Below are 17,550 nucleotides of genomic sequence, written 5' to 3'. Positions count from 1 at the left end.
TATTACATTAAAAATATATATGTGAGGTCCCATTCAACCCCACCCCCCCACCCCCCCTCTCCCCCCCCAACAACACTCGTTCCCATCATCATGACACATCCATTGGATTTGGTAAGTACATCTTTGGGCACCTCTGCACCTCATAGACAATGGTCCACATCATGGCCCATACTCTCCTCCATTCCATCCAGGTGTAGTTTTGATCTGCATTTCCGTAACAGCTAGTGATGTTGAACATCTTTTGGTGTGTCTTTTGGCCATTTGTATTTCCACTTCAGAAAAATGTCTGTTCAATTCTTTTTGCCCATTTTTAATGGGGTTACTTATCATTTTGTCATTAAGTTGTGTGATCTCCTTATAAAAAAAATGAAAATCAATCCCTTATCAGATATACTGTAACAGAGTCTAATCACTGGCATTCAGAGTACAGTGCATATGTAATTTCTAAAAATGTTATATCACATTTCTTAAAGAAACAGTTTTCTTTTTATAGTGTGCTCTTTCCAAAAATATTTTGCTTAGAATAATTCATATACCAAATCCTTTTTTACAACTCTTCTACTTCAAGGTGGTTTAAGTTCTTAACCACAGAAGAGCCAATGACTAGGTTTGCAGAGGAGAAAAGAAGGGAGAGGAGAAAAGATCAACACTTTCAATTGGGCTAATGATATTTGCGAAACAGAAGCTGTAGCTTTCCAATACTCGCTGGATGTCCTCTTTATTAAAGCATAAATTACTGTTTTCTTGAATGCTTGGCAAATGTGATTGGTCACAACTTTTCTTTAGACTTACTATAGGGATGCATCTTGAAAGGATGGCTTTAATAGCTAAGCATATAAAACTTTTCTTAATTAGGTCTCTCCATGGAACACAGTGTGATACCCTCAATTAAAACAAATCAGAAATACCATAATAATTAACTATTAGAAGACTGTTACCAATTGCTAAAATATGGAGAGTTTTAACTTTATTAAGTGTTTTCTTGAACTTTTCCTTAGTAGAAGATTGAGATGCCCTGGTTTAGTTTTGTATCTACTGCTCCTCACAATCTTGAGTTGGTTCACCAATTGATGTCCTAAATAAATTTGACCAGAGTGGCTATGTGAGGCTAGGGCCTATTCTAAAAATGCCAGACAAATGGTTTTAGGTAAAGAGCCGTAAAAGTAAAGTCATAGAGATGTATAACTTATGCCTATCTTTTTTCCTATTCTTCTGTATTGCTTTTATGTTTGCTGGAAGAAGGGCAATTATTTTCAGTTTCACTTCAAGTGACAGATAGGGTTCCTTGTTTATCACATGTCATCTTAATCAGCTTCTCAGAAAGGCACATTGTATCAAAATGACCAAGAGTCCACAGACAAACTTTAAGGACATTAATCAAAATAGCAACTGGGATGGGCTGTGGCATTACCCTCGGGCTACTACAGGGTGGTTTTGATGGAGGCAAAGCTCATCCGTCCCTCTCGTGGATGTGAGACTTTGGTCAAGACTCTTGTCCTCCACCTTTTCCTTCTGGACCCTGGGTTGCCCTCTTTGTGTGCAGAACCAAGCGTGTGAGCAGAGAGGTGGTCCAGAGTATTTAGTAGACCGTGGTAGAAAGTAGTAGAAGGTGGTAGAAAGACTCATTCAGCAGCTTGGACAGTTGGTGGACCTCAAAGAGATCAAGAGATCAAAGAGAAGATATGTAAATAACCCCTTGTTTTGTTTCCCATGTGGAGGGCAGGCTGGAGCTTCTGAAAGTGTGGGGAGATGGGAGGATCCTTTGACTGAATGCCTTAAACCAGAAGTTCTTAACCTCTTTGCCAGTCAGGTGAAAATCATGGTTCCCTTATTAAATCTGCACTATCCTATGTATTATTTAATAAATATATCATGCCTGTACCGACACGTCCACCCCAAAATAATGTTTTTTGAATTTCAATTCAAGCTACCAGACCCCTTGTCAGGAAGCCCTGCCTTAAACATAGCTACCAGAGAGAAAATGTTGCTCATGACCTCTATTGACAAAGGGTTATGATTTCATATTTGTAAGATGTCAGAATTATAAACACATTTAAAAACCTTGACAATTAAGGGCTGCTTTGGAATTCAGAAAGACTATTTATTGAATTTTTATCTCATTGGCAAATCTTTTGCTGAAAACCCTAAATTGCCATGGTATATCATGCAAATATTAAGTGATTCCAACATTTAAATTGGTTTCATTTCCTACACAATTTACTGTGTAACCATAAAAATATCATTTATGCCATAGGGTGGAGTCTGTGGTTGTGAGAACGGCTATACAGAGATAATGAGATCAAATGGTTTTCTGGATTATTGTATGAAAGTACCTGGCTCAGAGGATAAAAAAGCTGATGTTAAAAACCTGGCTGGAAAAAACAGACCTGTGAATTCAAAAATACATGATATTTTTAAAGGATGGTCTCTTCAACCACTTGATCCAGGTGAGTATGAGTTATGAGTAAGAAATGCAGATTTTCTCATGAGAGGAGTTCATATTGAAACCATTGGACATGATCAGAAAAACAGAATAAAAGGGAAAAAAAGAGGAGAGAAGAGAGAGGTAATATGGTCTGGTTCAAAGTTTCTCATATTTGCGTATTATATAATGTATGCTCCCTTTAAATGTAAAAAGTTCTCATGGCTAGTTGAGAATGAGGTCTAAGATACAATGAGTTAAGTAAGCCAAATATTATCCTTTGAAATAATTTTCAATTATAAATTATCTCTTCTAAAGAGTTTAGTCATTCTAAATGAATTTTTAAAACAATCAAATGAAAGGTAAAATACAGGATAAATTCTTAAGGCCCTTGAGATATCTAAGAAAATGTCCATGGTCTCTATCTAGTTTGAGATGCAGTGTTGGAATGGCAAACCATCAATTTCAAAGGAAGACAGATATGGTTGGTAAGATGTCTCAACCTTACCTGTTTTGTGATTGGGTATAATTTCTTCACCTCTCTGGACCTCTGTTTTCTCATCTATGAAATCAATGTCTTGGTACCTTCTGTGAAATTGCCATGGGTATTAGTTAGCACAGTGTCATCCTGCAGGGCCTGAAACGAGGTTATTAGGATAGGAATCAATATTTGTTAGATATATTTACTGTAGTTCTGTGCTAGTCATGTTTCATAAATCATCTCATTTGGTCTCTGCAACCTAATGTGGTATCATTACCCCAATTTTAGAGATTGGGAAACTGAAACTGCCCAATGCAAACTAATTTCACTGAGGTCACAGCACTTATGAGTGAAAAAGAAGCAGATTATTAAGGCTTTTCCATACCACAGGCCTCTACTTCCCACTCTATGAATTGGACAGAGAGAGAAAGCAAAGTTCTCTGTAGCTGACGTACATACCTCTTCTAGGACCCAAAGTATAGGAATGACTGAGGGAAGCAGAATAACTGATCGGGCATGGAGACAGAAAAGACAGACAAAGCTCAGGCAAAATATACCCTGGGAACTTTCTTCCCAGACCTTAGGCTTTTGCCATAAGTGGTAGTTTGAGTCTTTCATGAACCCCAGAAAAGATCCTGTCCTTAGAGCTAATCCAGTTCCATGGATGTGAACCTCTTGTCAGTGGGACCTTTTGATTAGATGTCTTCATTAGGGTGTGACCCAGAGTGGCCTTCATCCTCTTACTGGAGTCTTTTATAGACGGGATGAATAAGGAAACAGGAACAGAGAGAAACTCCCAGAAGCTGAAAGAAAAAGCCCCGAAAGTCGAAGCTGAAATTCACAGGACACAGACGCAAAGAGAAAGCCACAAAGCAGGAAGCTGAAGGCAAGGAAGCCTGGAGGAGAAGGAGCCCCAGGAGTTGCTGCCACGTGCCTTGCCATGTGACCGAGGAGTCCAGGATTGCAAGCAGCCAGGTTCAGGGAGAAAAGCGTCTCCTGATGAGGACATTTTCACAGGCTCCAAACTGTCAGCTTGTAAGTCAAGAAATCCCCGTTGTGAAAGCCAACCCATTTCTGGTGTATTGCTCCCAGCAGCTTTTAGCAAACTAAAACACCCTACTAGAAAGTGCCTTGATGATGTACTCAAGTGAAGCTGAAGATAGAGCCCATGCCCGAAGGACCCTATACTAAGTTGAAGAAACAAGATTTACATTCCTCAAGGAACTTTTAATGACAACTCCCATATCTTATTCAACTTTTGAGTCCCCTGTATGGTTAGGCAGGCCACAGTTGTTTAAAACCATCTCATTAGTTTTATGAATTGAGCAACTAATAGTCGATTTTAATTTGAGAGAAGTCCAATATGAAATGTACCCAAGCTCATCCTGTGGCCTGTAGATCCAATTCCAGGAAGAAAATTTGGGTGAGGTCTCAGGAAAATGAGTCTCCAGATCTGTAAATGAGGACCTAAGCCTTTACTTCATGGATGGGCTTTGGGGGTCTACCTAAAACATAAATAATACTGCGTATGTGAATATACATGTGTCTCTCTCTCTGTCTCTCTCTCTCCCTCCCTCCCTATCTATGTATCTGGGGAGAGAGTCTGTAACTTTCATTAAGTCAGTGGGAGTATAAATTGGAACAACCTCTTAGGAGGACAGTTAGATAATATGTATCAGATGTTATGTGTATACACATTTTAACCTCAAATTTTCTCATAGGAATTTATCACACAGATATATTACACATCTACTAAAAGAAGTATGTAAATAATACCCATTTTATGAGTGTCTGTTATATAGAAAATGACTGGAATCAATCTACTCATAAATTGAATAATGGTAAAACAAAAAATGGTAAAATTGTGCAATAACATCTCAGAGATATTTAAAAATGGAGTAGACCTATCTTTATGAACTAGCATGGAAATAATTTCAACATATATTAAGCAAAAAAATTTTAAATAAAAGTGAGTATGAGATATGCACCATTTTTGTAGAAGATGTGCATCTTTTTTAGAAGTTGTATGTGGGGATGTGTGTATTCATATGCTTGTATGTGCAGAAAAAAATGAAGAATAAACAAGGAAACTGGTAGCCTTGGTAGTTCATGGATAGGGACCTAAGAGAAGGAGGTAGGAAAACTTATTTTTCACTACACATTTTTTTCTAATAATTGTAAAGTTTTATCCTGTTTATTATATTCTTTTTTAATAAGTTATATTAATCATTTTTAAGTAACATGGCTAAGATATCATAAATGCTTCTAGAGTGGGTATTTAATAGCACTGCATGCTCCCCAAGCTTCCGCTCTCTGAGGTTTTGTTGGCAATGAGAAATAAGGTACTGTCTCACTCAGTGAATGTTTTCTTGCCAATGTAAAAATCTTAGAATAAGAGATTTTATCATTAGTGTTTCAAAGATATCAGAATCAAAGCTGTTAAAAGTTTTATGACCATAGAAAAATATCATTACTATATTGTAGACTCATTCTCAAACCTGATTGAAGCTTGAAAATGTCCTGTAAGCAAAAACAGTAACAGGCAGCTATAATATAATAGAAAGTAATTGTGATTTTATTTTTTTAAAATGTTGCTTCTAATAGGATGTTTAGTGGTTTTTTATCCTGTAGTAGCCTTTAGCATAAGATGCTGATATGTGTATTTTGGACCTGTTAATCCATGTAGTGTAATGAACCTCCTATGTGTGCATATTTTTCATGAGGAATGCAATTCCTTTCGGATGCTAAGGCATTGCCTTTTTTAGTTCAATTCTAAGTTTGCTAGCTATATGCTCACATGAAATAGAGCAAAAAATTATTCGATTGCCAGAAAGAGTTCAATTTTTTATCACATACAGAAAGGCGCCATGCATACAATCAAGCTATACCTTACATAATAAAAGTCACTAAGTAGGTTGGAATAGTTGGTTAATCTCTTTTCCTTAACTCTAGAAGATACCAAATCCAAATTAATGTCTATTTGTACATAAACAATCATAATATTACAGTAATTCAGTGACTTGATTAGCTTTTATGGTCACGTAGTTTTTTTTGACCCAACATCACTCAGGAAGCAAAGCCACCAAAACATCTTTGCATGTGGGATTGTGTTGGTTTTTATTGTAATTTTCTTTGTTCATTTTTACATTGTGAAAATGTTTTGAAATACTTCTGTATTAAATTAATTCAACTGTACATACTTACACATAAAGTAAAAATAGTCTACCAATTGATTAACTTTATGACATAATGATTGCCAGTGTTCGGTATTGTAAAAAGATTTTGCTTGACTGTTATTAATTTTACAATTCACCTGGTTTTTTTTGACAGTTGATAGCTATCATATGTGGGTATTTCCACTTATGCTTTTGATTATGAAAATCTCAGAATTCAGGTGAGAAATAAAACAATTAGCTAAATAAATGTTCTAGTGTCATGCAGTTACAATGTATGTCTTTGAGGGTTAATTCACGAAAGGTCAGAGTAGTGCAATCTGTTTTGTCTATAAGAGTCCACGGAAATTGGTACCATGTAATATAGAGTTTGTTTTCTTTCACAAACATAATTTCTGGAAAGGAACCATATTCTAGTGTTCCAGGAATGGACCTTGTCAATTCTTGATTATTGCTGGCAATTTGTGGAGTATGCCAGAAATTGCTAACATCTGGAGCATAGTGTGTAGTTGGCTAAGGCACCGATGTTCGTTTCAAGTCCAGAATTAATGGTTAGTGTGAGGTTGTCAGACATTATGCTCCCCCCCTCCCTCTCTCTCAAATGCCGTAGACTTCTGTATGCTAAGCTGGTTCTTTTTATTTCTATTTTAAACAGATGGCCGAGTAAAAATCTGGGTTTATGGAGTTTCAGGTGGTGGTTTTCTTATCATGATTTTCCTAGTATTCACTTCCTACCTTGTTTGGTAAGTATTAATTAGTAAAATGTTTATTTTCCACATTTTTATGGGTGGCATATTTTACTACTAAAAGAAAACTCAGGTCAGGATCATTGTATATTGTAAACCAACCCTCGAAGTCACCATTAGCTCCAGTAGTAGTAGTAGTGAGAATCCAATGTTCCCAAATTAGGTAGCTGAAATAGGAGATGGTTATCTTTACTGCACTCATTTAATGTAACACTCTTTTATTTGTTTTTAAGTAATATCAGAAAGTCTAAAAACCAAATCATGAGATATATTCTCACTTGAGTATTTTGAGTTAAACCTTGTAGATGAGTGGCTTTCAGCTGTCATTGTATCTTAGCATCTTATGAGGAGTTTTAGGTAATACTGATGCTTGGATGCTACCTAAAACTGATTTTATTAATTAGTCTTAGGTATGACCAGGTCATCTATATTTTTAAAAGCTCTCCAGATAATTGTAATATATAACCATATTACATTACTTTATATAATTCTATTTCTAAAGTGCCTATTTTGACCAGTTAGGTTGAACTGACCAGTTGGTTCAAACAACCTACTAGTGTATTTTAAATAGTAGAGCCAGGTGATTTCCTACATTGACCAACTATGAGAGAAAATTTAACTGACTGTGAAAACTCCATTTTTAAAGTTATTAGTTCCTAAAAATGTATTATTTTCAGAAACGTGATGATTAGTTTATTATACAGAATGTATCTTAGTTGATGATGAAGTGCTCTTGAAACCAGAAAGAAGTAAATATATTTGAATGTCTTACGGATATTCTATTAGCTTCCTAAGCAGAATTTTCAAATATTTTTTTAATTTTCATGAGATGAAAGTGTTATTTCACTTTTTTCTCCAAATCCAGATGTTTATAATCCATAATCTGTCTCATACACTAATTCCTTGAGAATTTTTACCCAACTTTTGATCTCAATTCAAAAGCAGCCTTTGTATATTAACCTTAAATTCTGTTTCCAAAGCTATACAGGTGTTTTTTGAACATTGGATCAGTGAAAGTTGGTAAAGAAAATTAGAAGACTTTAATTATTGCTGTCACCTATAGTGATAGAAGTTGAATCTCTAAAAATTGAATTTCTATCCAACTAATGTTTCACAACGTTATAGTGAAAAGTAACACCTTCAGTTCGTCATTCATTTTATAGTGAAATGATTGGAACAGTTTTTAAGTTTGATTTGATAAATTTTCTTAGTATTGCCTACATGCTGTTTTAATGAGCAAGTGTGAAGTTAAAAGCTTTATATGCAGTATGGAATGATTGGAAGCATTTACTAACAGAAAAAAAATAGAGAACAAGGACAAAAATATGCAACAGTGGGCTTGAAGATTTGACATGTCTCAAAGCATTAAGACAGTACAGTATAGTTTTAATTAAATAGCCACTACTTCATGAGTCTGTAATAGCTTGGAGAGTTCTAGCTGTTGGTAGTCATCTCCTCAAGTCCAGATCCTATGGTTCCTTCTCCCTCAAGTATCTAAGAGATTTTTAAAATTAACTTTTACTAACTCTCGTACATTTGGACATCTTACATTTTTCTCTTCCTTCCAATCTAAAAATATGTTAACCTTAGTCCATTCCTTCACCAGGAAATATTTATTGAGGCATTTGTGCAATTCTGGGTTCTCGGTATTAATTAAATATATCATGGAATTCTAGAATTTTTCTTAAATATCAAAAATCAATGAAATTTCTAATTACTTTTCTCTGACCAAATTACATAAATATTTCTGCCTGTTATTTCTCATGTCTATTTTTTTTTCCACCCCCAATGATAAGCCCGAATTATCCCCATCTAGGAGTGGCCTAATAACCCCATATTTGCATTCTCACACCTACTCACTTCTGAAGTCTACAGCCAGAATATTCCTCCTCAAATTTAGCTCCAGGTGATTATTCCCCTTTCTATTCAGACAGTGGCAGTGACTTCTCAATGACATCAAAAGGAAACTCATATTCTGGCTGCCTGGCCAAGCAACTAAAGTCTTCAAAATGTGGGCCCAGAAAACTCTTCCACCTTCACCTTCCACCAATTCCATATAGCCTGGACAGTTTGGAGTCCTTATTTTCTCCCTGAAGAAAAAAAAGGAAAAATAATAATTATTTGGCTCACAGAATAAATTTTTGTGGATTTAGATAATGAATTATCTACTCTAATACATAATCAATGAGTTTAATTATACAATCTCATTAATAGTACTGTATTGTATATTAATATCTCATTATAAAATACTAATTTTGTCCAATTACATATTTTGTAAAGCAGTTTTGTTCTAAGTTCACATTTATCTTTGAGATCAGTCCCTTTGTCATTGCTTGAGTCTCCCTTTCCATAATCAAATAGTTTGTCAAAATTAGCAGATTCCCTTCAATTCAATTGTTTGAAATATAGCCCATATTTGAATCTGTCTGTGCTGCTGTTTTTGGAAGTTTTGACCCAAGACCTATTTCCACACATTAGGAGAATTGATCATTTTATTGGTCCCATGTATGGTTATTTATTATGTCTAAGAAAAACAAAAATCAAAATAAATGTTCTATATCATAAAGATAGTCCTTCATAATATGAAAGATTTTATAGGAATTGAATATAAGGCTACTCCTTTCTGAGCAATTATTTGGGGATGAGAAAAACTTATAGTAGTAGATAGAAATATTAAGTATTCAAGGAGCATGATGTGTACAACCTACTCTCAAATGTTTAGAAAATGGGAGCAGAGGGGAAGGGAGGGGAGGGAAAGGGAAGGGCAAATGTGGCAAAATGTGCCTGGAAAGTATTTTGGAGTTCTCATTTTGGGGATCATACTGTTTTTGCAGCTGACCTGTAAGTTTGAAATAACTTCAAAACTAAAAGTTGTGTTGTTTTTAAAGCACATAGTGGAGCACTTAGAGTGATACCTTCTAATTCAACAAACAGGCTTCTGCGTCTGTGGTTTGTTCCCTACATCCCATTCATCCAGAATGGATTTTCCTTTATAGCTATTGAGATTCTACCAGTTCTTCCCAGCCCAACTCAAATAACAGCATTTTCCTCGTGAAGTGGTCTGGAATAAACTCTCTATGCCTCCTCTGTGACATTTACCATATTCTGATATTGTAGTTGTTTGTATAAGGTAGAGAAACATCTTCCTTGTCTACCAAACCCCAAGGACTGTGGGGGGACAGATAATGACTGTTTTACCAATCACTCTTTAGAGCACACATTTGATGAATATTTCTTGAGCAAATGAATAAATGAGTGAATTACTGAAAACAAATTTATTGTCCTTGACTTTTAGAGACAAAGATCTGGAGAAAAGTCCAATATTTATGTGACAAACAAAGTACTTTCCATGGATTGCTTTAATAATCCAGTGAGGTGATGCTACTTTCACCCCCATTTTAAAGAAGTAGTAGATGACCTTCAGAAAAGTTAACTCACCCAAGGTCAGCAGCTTGGTAGAATCATCTCCAGCTTTTCCTGATGCCAGAGTCTGAGCTTTTTTTACTGGTCCTTCTGCCTCCATAGTTTTTTTACCTTGAGTAATCCTGTAGGTTCTTTAGATGCCACATAGTGCCAATAGCTTTTATGTTTCTTAGAGATTCCTTATCTCACAGGTAACCTCAGGGTAGACATTTGGGGATAGGCATACCATTTGCTATTACATATGAATTGCCTAAAGAAATCCAAATAGATATTTTCACAGTATCTAATTCTATTAAAAGCTTGTAGGAAAGTTTTGAGGATAATGGTTTTGGAAATTTTACATTTCCCCTCAAAATAACAGGCTTCCGATGAGACAACTGCTATAATATGTCAGGTTGTAGGTATATAATTTAGATGAAAGCAATTTATAATAAAACTGGGAAATGCTTTTGAGAAAATACAGGAAAAGTATCTTCTTAAAGACCACTTTGGTTAGATACGACCTTTTGTACACCTGTCATTTGTGCAAGGTTTTAGAAATATTGCTGATGCCCCAGCTACCCTGGCAATTAAGATCCATGAGGCAATTTTGTGAACTTGTAGTTGACTTAGATATAGTTCCTGGAACTTTCTCCAAATAACAACATCCATTCTGGGGCTACAATTCTTCCCAGGTCTATAATGGTGCTCCCACTTCCAGAGTCTTGCCCCTCATCGGTAGCTGCCAAAATGAAAGTCTTTTTGCAGCACTCGCCACACTCTTAAATCTCTGCTGGCAGAGGCATGGGTCGTTGCAGTTTGAATTCGAGTGCTGAGAAGTGCCAGCACCTGCTGGTCAGTCCACAGTGGGTTCACGCTTCTCCTCCAAGAAAGGCAGAAGAAGGGGGTATGGGGAAGACTTGTATTGGCATTTCAGATGAATGTCCTCATACTCTTTCTGACATTAGGATCCCCCCATCCCTGCCTGTCACCCCCTCCACAGTGGATATAGAAGTTGTCATGTATCCTGTTTGTGTGGTTTCTTTGGTACTTTAATGTACTATGGATTAGAGCGTTCAGGTCTCCATTTCGGCTGGGGTCGTTCTTTACACAGGAACCAGGGCCCAGAAATATAATTAGAGTCCCTGGAACATACTTATACGTTAAGATAAAGTTACACTCATTATTATTCAGATAATTATTCAATACCCACTGTGAGAAGTGGAAAGGACCTGGGAAGCAGGGAAATAGGAGGGTGAGGATCCACCTACAGAGGATTCCAAGTCATGTTTTGGTGTCTCCTCAGCGTCTGGGGCAGGAAGTCATTTGCCTGCAGCCCATGTCCAGCAGGCAACAGATCCCAGGGGAACACCAGCTGCAGACAGGGGCTGGGAAGGGCTCATCCAGAGGACCTCGGGTTCCTTCCTGTGTGTATTTGTTTTTTTAAATCACATTCTCTTTATTCTTTAGTCTTCTCTCATTTGCTTCAGACACCAAAATACAAAATCAATTTTTCTCCTTGAATTAGAACTTAAGCATTTTAAACTCAATAATTTTCTCTACAACCATTTTGATTTTATCTAGCACGTTTTTTTATTGTGGTAAAAACCTACATAATATAAAAGTCACCATTTTTACCATTATGCTAAGTTAGAAAGTCAGGCACCAAAGACAACATACTCCATGGTTCCATAGGAAATGTCCAGAATATGCAAATTCATAGAGAGGACAAATTGGTGGTTTCGGGGGGCATGGTGAGGAGAAGGGGAATGATTCCTCAGTGGGTACAGAGTGCCCTTCTGGGGTGATGGAAATGTTCTCAAAATAGATAGTGGTGATGGTTATACAACATTGTAAATGTAGTAGGTGCCACTGAATTGTATCCAATAGATAATAGATGCTACACTAAAACAAATATTAGAGAAAGTTGGAGGCAAGGAGAGATTTCACTCCCTACTGGGAAGATAACTGAAAAGAGCTGGGCTCAGAAGGAATACAAAGCAAAGGCACTGAGGAGGGAGAGGATCAGTATGTAGATGGAGATGTGCATGGAGAATTTGAGCTATAAATATTAATAAAAGTAAGCTGAGAGTCATCCATCAAAAGAAACCAGGAATGTAGTGCAGGACGTTTTGCCTGGCCATCTGAGGCATCACTGTGTGATATGGGAATGTCACTCAATTTCAGTTTCTCTCTCTTTGTGAGGGAAAAGCAGCCTTTCCTGACCTGGCAAAGTTGTGGACCTGAGGTAGCACAGAGACCAGTGGAGAATGGCTTTACACAGAGAAGAATTGGTGATACTGTTCTGACAAATTTTGGGGATGTGACAGCTAAATATCAGTAGGTCGGAGCAGAATTGTATTAACTCCAAAAAAGAATAGGGAAAAAAAAAAAGACCAGTGTAAAGCACAGGAGCCTGGTTACTCCAGCTGTTGCTGATGTTAAACATCAGTGATGCAGAGGAAGCAGTAGCTGAGGAATTAAGTGAGAAGCAGATGTCCTCAATACTGTGTACAAAGAAGAACAAGTAAGGAAAATAAGCCCTTCCACTAAGTTTGTTATTTCCACTAAACCATTTTCAGTTATTGAAAAAAGTGTTAGCTACTCCATATTAGAGGACTAAAGGAGACTGGTATTTAAATAAGAAACCTGCAAGTCAGAGAAATGAATTGTCTGTCATTTAAGCATGTGAATTTCTATACCTCTATGTTGTCTTTATCAGATGAAACAGAGAGCTCTATGAACTGAGGAATTCTTTTTCCTTTGCAGCAAGAAGCCAAAACCACATCAAAGCACACCTCCCCAACAGAAGCCTCTGACCTTAGCCTACGATGGAGACTTAGATATGTAACCTGAAAAAGAAATCCAAATGTAGACATCAACTGCCTTAACCGCTTTCTCTTTTGTAGCTCTCAGACTTCTCAGTTTTTTGAGGAATCTCATGATGTGATATATTGGGCAGAATACAAATACTGCAAAAGTAATTTTGCCTGAACTTCATTTGAACATGGAGTCAAAGATCATTAGGTCTGCCATTTTGTTTTCTAGTTGTTTGTGGGTGTGAGTGTTTTATTTTTTTGGTTTTCCCAAGGGACCTGAAAACCCTTCTCTTCCTGTTTGGAAATGGGAGGAAGAAAACATGATGGAATTCCCACAGACTTGAGTAAACTTTATCTTCAGCAGCATGATGACAATCCAGAGGAAAGTCCAATCAAGGCATTCACTGCAAACAATGAGTCTGACATTGCATTTTTATGCACTATATTAGTGCAAATCTTTATTCTTCCCATACTTCAATACTGAGTTTTCTAAAGTTTACATTGGTTCAAAGACTTTCAAATTGGATTGCCTATTTTCATGAACACAGAGAGAATGGGTTACCATTTAAGAAATTCTATAAGTTTTTACTTCTAAATATTGTATTTTGTTTTGTAGCCAGGGGATGATGGCACTTCATGGATTGCATCTATAGGAAATAATAGAGTGTGCAAAATTGTTGGACTAGATGAGCGGTGGTTTCTGAATGAAATCTGTATTGAATGTTAGGAATGTACAAGTGAAATAGGTGGTTATTTTGGAGGATGTGGTAGAATACTTGATTACTAAAACTGTATTTTAACTAAATTTTAGCCATGTAGATATAGCACTAATCACCACAGTTGTAATTCAGTTTAATGACGACAAACTCTGCTTTTGTAATTTCAATTTTCTTATCTGAATATTTATAAATTCTTTTTTTGAATTTAATTATCTGACCTCATTTAATATACATCGAACACTGATCCTGTTTGTAGAAAGTCTTGCTTTTATAAGGTTTCAATAATATCTAAAACAGCACATTAAAAGGTGAGGCTGTTTTATGAAGATAATTGTAATCTTAGGTGTTGAAAGTAAGAAGGTGCCATCTTGTGGTATTGACTTGTATTTATAACAAATAAAGTGCTCAAGAGACTGAGATGTTGGCTCTTACATATTTACTCACTCTAAAGTGTCCTCGCTTTGACAAAAACGTTTGAATAGTAGTTTCCTTGTGTTATTGTCTTAAGGTCTGACAGCTGAAATCACTGACAGAGAAAGGAAACACTTTCCCAGGCTCCCAACCCTGTTGGGTACACTATGGAAGAGAGCCAATGGAATGGCTTTTGAGGAATGTTAAAGCTCAGATAAGTATCAAAACACACCACTGTCATAGTACAAACATTGGTATGGAAATGACCTAAGAAAAATGGAAATGTTAGAAATGTGATATAGTGGACAGACTATAGAAAATTGTCATTCATGCTTTGACTTCCATGAACAGTTTCACAGCTAAGTAAGGCCTCCAAGTAACTGATTTTGCCCAGTGACACCATGTTTAGAAAAGAGTAAGCAAAAAAGAGGACAGCTGGCTTCAATAAAGTGGCAAAGGAAATAACTACCAGAGTTGCTCTTCTATTAGTTCTCACTTTGCTGAAGCGTCAGTAAACTTCAGAGAAATTTAACAGAGCTGGCTTTGGAGATCAAATTCTGGCTGTGCCTTTTACTGCCCGTATGACTCTAAACAAGGTGTATAAATTCTCTGTGCTTCCATTGCTTGACTCAGAAAAATAAAATAATAAAATTATTTTTTTTTTGAGGTTGACAGGTAATAATAAATATAAAGTTTTAATATCTGGCACATATAAATAGTACAATAAATATTATCTAAAATTATTGTTACATACCCTGTTCAGAATTTGGGCCATTAGATCATACAAACAATTTATTCATTACCTACAGATTCAATAATTACCCTTATATTGAATTTGTCCTAATATAATGGATTTTCAACTTTCATGGTTTGAGTAAAGTAGTTTTTCAGATGTTAGGTACTCAAAAGATTTGTATTCCAGTTACACCCTTTTTTTTTCAAATATCATAATATAGATTGTATTCACGCATTCAAATTATATATATTTATTAAACATCTGCCATGTGCTAGGTACAGTGCTAGGAACTACACTGTTGAATCAATGAAATATGGTCCTCACCGACTTCTACTTGAAAATTGTTCAATTATAACACATAGATCCAAAAATTGGGGAAAACCACCCCCTTGGGCAAAGCCAAGCCAAGTTGTTAAAAAGAATAATACATAGGCTGATGAGAAATTGCAAAAGTTAATGCATGAAGTCTGGAAATGCTTTTCCTTACAAGAATGTATTGCTGTTACGGTAAAAGCAACTCTTGGGACGGACTTGGCCCAGTGGTTAGGGCGTCCGTCTACCACATGGGAGGTCCGCGGTTCAAACCCCGGGCCTCCTTGACCCGTGTGGAGCTGGCGCATGCGCAGTGCTTATGCGCACAAGGAGTGCCCCGCTACGCGGGGAGCCCCACGCGCATGGAGTGCGCCCGTAAGGAGAGCTGCCCAGCGTGAAAGAAAGTGCAGCCGGCCCAGGAATGGCACTGCCCACACTTCCCATGCCGCTGACGACAACAGAAGCGGACAAAGAAACAAGATGCAGCAAATAGACACAGAGAACAGACAACCAGGGGAGGGGGAGGGAATTAAATAAATAAGTCTTTAAAAAAAAACAACTCTTACGAGTGATTCTTAGAGTCAACAAAGATGGGTGGGAAATCAGAAGATGTTATTTAAGCCCTAAGCCTGCTGCTAACTAGCCATTACCTCAAGGATGTCACCTAAGTAATATTTACCCTTCCTACTGCACAGTGTAAGAAAGAGCACAGTGTAAGAAAGAGCAGAGATAGAAAACATCAAGTGCTTTCTTTACTCCATAAATTTATATAGCAGAAGTCCCAGGTGAGTAGCTTGCAGAAGTATTTAGTTTGACATGCATGGAGTTTTATATTTTAAATTAGTTGCAATTATTTAAAATTGAGGGAGTTCATATAAAAATTTGGATTTCTAACTTTTCATGAAAATTTGGTAAATCTTAAAACAATCTTTCAATGTAGTATTAGTTGGAACTGAATGGGGCATTCCTCTCCACTCGTTTGTTAAACTTTTTTTGAATACCTACTATGTGCCCAGCACCACTCTAGGTACTAATCTTTTGCTACAGATGTAAAAAGGAGACAAACTCACTGCACTTGTGGCACTTACACACTCACAGCAAGAAGTAGAAACACTGCTTGCCAATAAACACACAGCAAATAATTTCACTTGGTGACAATTAAAACTATACAGGACAATGAGGTAGAGGGTAATTTGGGTTGGAGTGTTACTTTGACCTGTCAGGGAAGGCCATTCTGGAAAAAAAAAAAAAAGATATTTGATTTGGTGGCATTTAGTTTGCAAATAGGATGAAGAGAAAAATTCATAATCTCGGGTAGATTGTTCCAGGTAGAGGGCCCAGCTAGTGTAAAAGAATGCCCAACAATGAAAATAAGCTTGGTGTTGGTTAGTGGACATACAGAAGAATAGGGTTGTGGCTCTTTGAAATTATTTTATGAATCCCCAAAAGAGGAAGATTATCTTTGTAAATGAATCTATTCCTTTGGGTGTGAGACCGTTTCCATTGGACTATGTCAGTAAGGCGTGACTCAGGTTGGATCTATACCCTTTTGCTGGATTTGATAAAAACAGAAATACAGAGAAAGACAGACACAGGAAAAGAGAGCCATCATGTTTGATTCTGCCATGTGAGAGAAAGGACCGCAGTTTCAGCCATTGCTGAGCTGTAAGGAGAGAAGCCCATAGAAGCTCAAGGAACGGAACCGTAGGGAGAAACGAGCCTTATCCTGATGGCTTGCAGCTGAACTCAGGAAGAAAGAGGAGCAGCTGAGACTGATAGAGGGAAGAGATAAGCTCTATGCCTGGTTGCCCTCAGCTGAGCTCCGGTAGATTTGGAGGGAAAAGCAGAGACCTAAACAGAGATAGGCAGCCATCTTGCTTCACCACTTGGCAGCTGACTTTGATGAGAGCTAAACTTTTACCCCAAATACATCCCCTTTATAAAAGTCAACCCATTTCTGGTACTTTGCATCAGCAGCCCTCTGGCAAACTAAAACAAGGGGTCAGGAGCAACAAGAATGAAGGGAGAGTGCTATGAGGTATCCTTCAAGTCCTTGCTCAAATCCCACTTTCTCTGAGGCTTTCCCCATTGCTATTTTTTTTTTCATTTATTTTATTCATTTCTCCCCAGCCCCCACCCCTACTTTTTTGCACTTGTTCTCTGCTTGTCTTCTTTTTAGGAGGCACCAAGAACTGAACCTGGGACTTCCTACGTGGGAGGGAGGCATGCAACAGCTTGAGCCACCTCTCCTCCCTGCTTGTTGTGTCTCTCACTGTGTTTCTGTCTTGTGTCTCATCATGGAGTCATCTCATTGCATCAACTTGCCATG

General features: G+C 37.1%; 1 protein-coding gene across 2 annotated transcripts in view; it reads left to right on the top strand.

Moving 5' to 3' along the window:
• Positions 1-14,179, top strand: part of THSD7B (thrombospondin type 1 domain containing 7B) — an 882,043-nt gene extending 867,864 nt beyond the window's left edge. For both annotated transcript variants that reach the window (XM_058301029.1, XM_071216471.1), the window contains 3 exons: positions 2,255-2,447; positions 6,732-6,819; positions 12,994-14,179. In XM_058301029.1, the coding sequence (XP_058157012.1) occupies positions 2,255-2,447; positions 6,732-6,819; positions 12,994-13,075 (363 nt within the window). In that variant the 3' untranslated portion in view covers positions 13,076-14,179. The remainder of the gene's footprint in view (positions 1-2,254; positions 2,448-6,731; positions 6,820-12,993) is intronic.
• Positions 14,180-17,550: the final 3,371 nt, after the last annotated feature.

This window comes from Dasypus novemcinctus, chromosome 7 (genome assembly GCF_030445035.2).
Source record: "Dasypus novemcinctus isolate mDasNov1 chromosome 7, mDasNov1.1.hap2, whole genome shotgun sequence".
Lineage (NCBI taxonomy): Eukaryota > Metazoa > Chordata > Mammalia > Cingulata > Dasypodidae > Dasypus > Dasypus novemcinctus.
Note: the sequence above shows the minus strand (reverse complement) of the source record. Positions and strands in the feature narration are given on the sequence as shown.